This window comes from Coffea arabica, chromosome 10c (assembly GCF_036785885.1).
Source record: "Coffea arabica cultivar ET-39 chromosome 10c, Coffea Arabica ET-39 HiFi, whole genome shotgun sequence".
Lineage (NCBI taxonomy): Eukaryota > Viridiplantae > Streptophyta > Magnoliopsida > Gentianales > Rubiaceae > Coffea > Coffea arabica.
Window position 1 is genome coordinate 49,694,821 of NC_092329.1, and position 7,740 is coordinate 49,702,560.

The 7,740-nt window shown below is 38.3% G+C and overlaps 1 protein-coding gene across 1 annotated transcript; it reads right to left on the minus strand.

Annotated features, from left to right (window-relative positions):
• Positions 1 to 93: 93 nt before the first annotated feature.
• Positions 94 to 6,457, minus strand: LOC113715129 (putative late blight resistance protein homolog R1B-23). The gene is made up of 2 exons (XM_027239326.2): positions 1,636 to 6,457; positions 94 to 410 (listed from the first exon to the last, which is right to left on the minus strand). Exon 1 carries the CDS (start codon positions 6,321 to 6,323, stop codon positions 1,671 to 1,673), a length of 4,653 nt encoding a protein of 1,550 aa, XP_027095127.1. The 5' UTR covers positions 6,324 to 6,457; the 3' UTR covers positions 94 to 410; positions 1,636 to 1,670.
• Positions 6,458 to 7,740: the final 1,283 nt, after the last annotated feature.

The window sequence follows — 7,740 nt, forward strand, 5'->3', positions numbered from 1 at the left end:
CTGCTGGCATTTGTATCGTTGTAATTGCGCCTTTCTTTCTGACAGGCCACAAATTTCCTTACATGCTAACAAAACCCAAAAAACAAAAAGTCATTTTGGGGAAAAAGAGAAATGATACAGCAAATCAAATTCAATCGTGAAGCATAGAGTCTGCAAGTTCAAATTAATATGCGAAACTTTGAAATTAAAAACCTCAACAAACGTGCAACATAGAACCCTGGAAATCTGATCCAAGCAGGATAGGAACTTTGAGAGTGCCATTTCTTCTTGATCATCTTCAGGAGGAAAGACGGTAACGATAAGCAGCGGAAGAATAAAGTAACGTCGGAAATGCAGCCAAGAAAAGCAGAGGGAAAATAGTCTAATCTGGAACCTGCCTTCAGCTAAAAATTTTCTCCATTGCTGTCAGCCTGTCACAAATCAGAAAGCACAGCATTAACGTCGATTAAATTGAAGTGAAAATTATTCACGAATGGTAAATTCAGATTCAACTAAATTTCAACACAGTGGGCATTAAATGTTTCAAGAAATGTATTCTTTCTGCTTTCCTTTTTTGGAATTCATTTCATGAGCGGTTAATTTTATCTCAGAATTTGTGTTAATAGATCAACATATTACCATTGTTTTTAAACTCGGACCATTAAATGAATCAGATGAGCTTCTGGATTACTATTCAACTCGGTTCAAATACCTTTTTATTGTTTTATTTATTATGTAAATTAGATGACTTTAAAATTAAAAAAAATAGTATGAACTGGTTTAAAGATATGATTTTTACCGGTTTTTGATTGGTTCAGTCCATTCTTGATTGGATTTGACTAGTTCAATTGATCTTTTAGATTGACCAGTGAATTGAACTAGTACCATGATTGATTTGCAGTTCGACCTGTTATCACAAATTTGTTTTTCCATAGTTATCCTCTATAGCACCATCTTTTTATTTCTTTTGTCATCAACAAAAAGAAATTAATTAGTTTATCAATAACATAACATACATAAATTTTGCCAAGCAAAACAAACTTATAGAGCATATTTTGCATAAAGATGACTAATAGGATTTTTCAAAAAGGATCATTATTAGATGAAAATCTAAAATTTTTGGCTTTAGTAATCAATTTCAATGCATAAAAAAGAAAAAATTTTTTTAGCATTCTCCGAGACTATTGGTTGGAGTTCTTAAGTGTTCCAAAGCCTATGCACTTTCTTCTTCATCACAACAATCCCTGATGTTCGAAGAATCAGTAGTCCTATAGTCCTCACACCCCGTCATGAATTTTGAAATCCTTAAAATTAGGGAATAAATATTTTCCATATATATATATATTTACCCCCTACTCCTATACACACTTTTGCCATCTCCCAACTGACAAACTCAAGATTCGAACTCTGAATCAGCACAGTGCACAGAGCGAACTATTCTTTTGCCTTTTCCATGTATAGCTGCTTGTATTGAAGATGACTCTTTTGAATGCGGTTAAAACTATTTGAAATTACCATATTTTGACATAAGTTTCAATTCAAGAAACCAACCCGATTAGGACACAACCTTATCAATTTCATCTGTTAGAGGTGCTACACGAGAAAGAGAAAAAGTAACAAGACTAGTGAAGTTTATGATTGAGATGATGAAGTTACCTGTCGACATGAGAAAGAAACTACAGAAAGGGCTTCTATATCTCCAGTCCGGAAATAAGGACCTTGAGCTCCTCATTTCCGGAGTCCCTTTGTTCTTCCTCGATTTTCTTGACAGAAACAGCAGCAGCTTCGGCACACCAATGCACCTCAATTATCTGTAATGTGGGGATCTCCCCAAAACTTAATGGCACCTCCTCAAGCTGCGTACATCTTTGCAAGACTAGCTGCTCAAGGGAGGGAAAGTGATCATTGGAAGCTTCCCACTGAGCAATGTCCAGCTTGTCCAATTTCAGGTATTTGAGATTCTGGAATTCTCCTTCCCTTGTTTCCCATACCCGTCCCTCAAAAGCTTTAAACAGTAATTTCAAGCTCTCAAGGTTTGGTAGTCTCCCGATTGTTGATATTTCAGTCCATGGTAGGCGAAACTTTGACAGTGTCAACTTCTTGAGATTTGCAGGGAAGCTAAATTGACAAGGATAAGCAACTCTACCATGATAAAATATCTTGAGTGACTCGAGGGAAGTCAGAACATCCAGCACCGGAAAATTCCATGACTCCATAAAAATGCATCTTAGTTTCCGAAGTTTAGGTAGCCTTCTCATTATTTTCTCTGTAGCTCTGCCAGGACGAAGAACTGGTGTAGAAAGGGTATCCAGATTGCCCAATACACATCGGGTTTCAAGCTTATTGTCATCCAAAATGAATGCAGCACGGTCATTTATGTGGACATGCCTTAAGCTTTCCATTTCCCAAAATGCGTCCGGAATTTCAACTTCGCCAGATAGTCCCTTCAGAAGAAAAGTTTCTAACTTCCTGAGCTTAGCTATTGATGTCGGAACAGAATTTACAGCTCCTCTGAGAGCTAAGTATCTCAACTGAACAAGTAGTTCCAGTCCAGTGGGAAAAGAACTACCCATGTTGATGCTCTCCAAATCCAGCACTCTTAGAAGTTTAAAGTTTTTAGAAATGAATGAAATGTCATAAGGGCACCTTGGGAACCAATCATTATAGGCCAGAAATAGTAGACTATGTACACGAGGACCACAAGGCCTCAACATGGTAAAATGCTCCCTTTCGGAACAAATGCACAGCCGACGTTGTTTGTATTTCAGAGGATTTGTGGAAAAAGAGCACCTAGAATCAGCAAGGTTGTAAACTTTACCATCAGGAGTAGTGGCGAAATGTTCATCATACCCGTGGACAAGCTGGAAAAAGTTCTCCTCTTGAGCTTTTCTCTGGCATAGCTTCCGCAGTAGATCATGAATGCGGCATGATCTCACCCTACCGTCTGATCTTGTTTTGGCCACGATAACTAGGCTTCTATGTATCAAATCTAGTAAGCAGTCCTCTGCAGCATCCTCCAATCTCTTAACACCAGTTTCTTGCAAAAACCCTTCTGCAATCCATAGCCTTGACAACTTTGATACTGGAATCTCATGGTCCTCCGGAAAGGCTGCAAAGTAAAGAAAGCATCTCTTCAAATAATCTGGCAAGTGCAGGTAACTCAACTCCAGTACACGCAGGCACCCCATTTGTGGATCCGTAACAATGTGAGAGCTCAAATTTCTCGAAACTTGTTCCCAACTAAGAGGTGTCTTTTCTGTTGTTGCAAGCAAACCCGCTATCACAACAACTGACAGAGGTAGTCCGTCACACTTCCGTGCAATTTCCATCCCGACTTGCAGCAGCGATGGAGGGCAACCTTCTTGTCCAAACAACTTTAATTCCAATAACTCCCAACTTTGAATGCCAGAAAGTAGATGAAGGAAGTAAGGTTTGCAACCTGACTTAGCTTTAAAAGCTACATCTTCCAATCGGCTGGTAAACAAAACTCTACTTCCATTGTTATCATTGGGAAATGAATCTCTCAAGTCGTTCCATGCTTCGATATCCCACAAATCATCCATGACGATGAGATATCTTCTCCTCTTTAGCCTTTTGCGCAATTCTAGGGCCACATCTTCGGCATCCTTTTTCTGGATTTGGTCAGTGGTCTCACTGATTTGGCTCAAGATATCAAGTAGTAACTGTCTCTTGTTATATACTTGAGAGATGCAGCACCATGCACGAACATAGAAGTGGCTGGTAACAGTAGGGTTATTGAACACTTCCTTGGCCAGAGTTGTCTTGCCAAGCCCAGCCATGCCTACAATTGGGATGATATCCCTTTCCATTGTTCCTCTTGTTAGTCGATCGACAACCCCCCTTTCTGCATCTTCGAAACCTATCACAACCTCATCAACTGTTGGGCTACTAGCTTGTGATTGTGCCTCACTGGAGGTCTCGGCACCTCTATCCGCTTCAGAGTCAAACCTTTTCTCGTCAGAAATCTCAATCATGTTTGCTTTTAAAAGTTTAATCTCTTCTATGACAGCAGAAAGCCATAGCATACGAATGCATAGGGGGCCATCTCCAACCACAAACGAGTCAACAGCATATTCTAGTTCATATGCAATTTTTGTAATTCTAGTCCGAAGAACTTTCAGTTCCTCATGGTCATGATGTTGCTTTACACTTTTTATGAGGAAAGATATGAGGAAGTCCAAGTCCATATTTACCATGTCAAGCTGATGCTTTGCAGAAGCAATTGAAATAGCATTGCAGTCAAGTAGCTCCCTCAGATTTCCCAAGAACGAGCTTAGAAAGCCAAGATCATCAGTCTTGGGATATGGCTGCGGAATTTGGAGATAAATTTGCCCGATCTCAGCCTTCAAAAGCACTATTTTATCTATCAAATCGGAAAGCGAACGGTTCATTTCCTTGGACATGTCTTCTTTCGTTAAATTATCACCGAGCAAGAAAACTAGACATGTGGCTTCCTTGGCCAGAGCTTCGAGTTTCATCCAGATCTGTTCGCCAAATTCCTTGAACTCCTTAGGAGACTCCAAGAGAACGATCCTGAGAAATCTTACCCCCTCTTGAACCTTTTGAAGAGTTTGAACCGGATCCTTCATATCGATCATCCAGCTAGCATCGTGGCTTTGTAGTTCTGCTAAAAAGATCTCTGCCTTGACAAGATTAATCTTGTCGAGTAACTTGAGCAACTGAAAGTTGGCTTCATCAATTGCCTCATTTGCATTTTCATCGGACCAAAATGAGAGTATGAAGGAAGATGACTCTTTAGTCACAGCTTCAAAATGTTTCAAGAATAATTTTCCATCCTCCGTATCTTCCTCCATTTTTGAGGGATCCATGAGAAATTCTCTAAAATATTTAAGCCCCTCATGAAGGGTTATAATTTGATCATTAATAGGGGCTATGAATTCAGCCTTCTGGTCTTTTAGCCTCATCAAATATAACTCTCCCTCAATGAGCTTAATCTTTTCCAGCAGCAAAAAAATTTCAAGATTCACTTCCCTTACCGTCTCTTTGGTCACCTTCTTTTCGTGCATCAAGTGAATGAGGGCCGTAATCTCACGAGCCATTGTTGCTGCATCTTTACTGATCTGCTTTATATCCTCCTCCTCCTTCTCAAGTGGATCACTGAGGAACGATCTCAGGAATCCCAGACTCTGGTGAAGGCCTATCATTCTATCCTTCGAAGTTGCAATGAAACTTTCCTGAGAGTCCTGTAGCTGTATCAGAAATATCTCTGCTTTGATCAGCTTCATCTTTTCCAGCAAGCTAGCAAACATACGATTCATATCCCTCAGTTGGTCCTCTGTTGCTTTGTTGACAAGAAAATTGTACTCGAAACATCCTACCTCCTTGGCCGTTGCTTTAATATCTGCTGAGATTTGGTAATAATCTCTTGTGATCGGATAAGTTTGGGGCTTGATCACAAACTCCATCAGGAAAACCATCTCTTCAAAGATGATAACATTTTGGCCATTCATGAAGCTGACTGAGTTTTCCATGAGGAAATTGACAAAATTCAGAGCTTCTCTTTTACCATCAACCGATTTTTCCTTTGCCGAAGCGCTGAGAAGCGTAACATGCATCTCAATGAGCTCTGCAGTATCAGTCTTAAACTTCTGTAGCAGATCAGAAAGCTTAATCTCCACTTCACGTGCTTTGTATCTATAATTCGTTTCACCAACCCAACACAGATAGGACAAACATGCTGCTACCTTGGTCACAGACGGAACATACTGCATAAAAGATCCCATTACCTGCCTTGCATCATCTCTCCAAGAAGTATCAGATATGAGATTCTTAAGAAACTTGAGCTTCTTTACAAGAACTTCCATTTGTTTCTTCAATGACAAGATCAGATTTTTCGACTCAAGAAGATCATCTAAGTTATTTATAACAAAATCACACAAATCCGTAAGGCGTGCAGGATGCAATGATGAGTAGTTGGATGATGATGAATCCCATGAATGCTGATTCAACAATAATGTGTAATCTTGCTGTAGTTTTGGCTCAAAACACTTGACCTCATTTGCTATAAAAGAAACCGCACTGGCAAGGTCCTGGATTGTTCTCGCACCTGTAAGAGCATTGTAAAGGCACCGGGCTGCCTCGGAGGAGGCAGCTTCTATGCTGGAAATAAGCGGCTTTGATCTGCTAAAACTGATAAGAGAAACCTTCTTCAACAACTCCATGCATAACAGATACGTCCTCAGAAATCTCAGATCCTGTCTAAGGATCAACATTTGATTCTTCAAACCATTAGTCAAACACCAGTGTTCCTCTGCAAACTCCAAATACCACAAGGCAGCATCATAGAAGAAAGGAAAGACCATGTTTCACTTGTTAGTTTTCTACCTTAGATTCTAAGCAGAATTATAATTCTGTCTCTCACTGGAGAGAACGCAAGTGATTAGTGTAAACTCTCACTGTTTCAAATAGCAGACTGCAAATTATGCAATGCAGTCGGCTGTGTCTCGAGGGCAGGAACAGTTACTAATCATATCTCTGATGCAACTGATGTGCAATTTTTGTTACAAACTAGGTGAGTTTTAACATCGTCACTGTTACAAAGTTGTACTACAAGTTATTTGAGACGAAGCATTTACACCCTCCCCCCCCCCCCCCCCCTCCCCATAAAAAAGAAAAGAAAGAAAAACTTGTGATAAGGATTGTATGGATCTGTTTCCGCCCCATGTGTTTTTCAAAGCATCTAGGGCAGGTTCCTTCAATGGCTGAAAAGCTAGATAATTGATTAAGATTTTTTTTTGGTGTGATTTTTAAGTTCTAAAAAGGGTGTTATGCATCATATCTTGCCCAATGATACGAGTCAAATAGGAATTTTTTTTTTTTTTTTTGGCTTTGGATTGTGTATGACCTGAAATTGATAAGGGTTCGGAGGGTTTCAGATGTTAATTTTTTGAAAAAGATTAAGGGTGTGTTTGGAAAATTACAAAAATTAAGGCTATGTTTTTCATGATTTTTTTTCAATCACCTTTTTATCTCACATTTATTAAATCATTATAGTAATTTTTGTACAAAAAGTTCACAAAAATACAATCCAAACAGAGCCTAATTATTCCAAGAAACTACAAGAATACAAACATAAATATGTGCATTCACTTGTTAGCTGCTAAGTATATGTACTAATCAGTCCAATAAATCAACTCCGCATTATCCACAATCTTATATAAATCGTTTTTATTGGCTAAAAATTTCTCCTCAAACTGTAGGTGTGCTATGAGCTATCTGCATCATTGGCGTGGATGCAATAAATTACATGTACTAGACCACCAACCTTAATATACATTCATAAATGATTGGGACTTAAAAATAGTTATGACTAATCTTTTCATTTTAGAAAATACATTTTAGTTTGGTTTCTGTCAAAATCATTTGATGTGAGAGACAGTTTTATCAAATTATACACTTTTTTTTTTAATCAAAGAGGAATAATAGCATCAAAGATATTGTAACTTTGAGAATTTGCAAACGCATACATAAATTTAAATCCAAATTGTCACTCTAAATAATTTGAAAGGGCCAATTTTTGCCAAATCCAATCATGAGAAGATCCAAAACTACATATATAATCTAAAAGAATGGAATAAACAATTTTTTAGTTGAAATGTTTAACGAGATAATTGAAAAGGGAAGATGAAATTTGTTTTAATTTATAGTAATAATTCTTAAATAGTACATGCATGATGTTATTTTGTTTAAATTTCTATATCTAGAGTGATTGACAGGTGT

Bases quoted from the DNA above. Each gene is read 5' to 3' on its own strand.
- LOC113715129 (XM_027239326.2), bottom strand. From the start codon at position 6,323: ATGGTCTTTCCTTTCTTCTATGATGCTGCCTTGTGGTATTTGGAGTTT.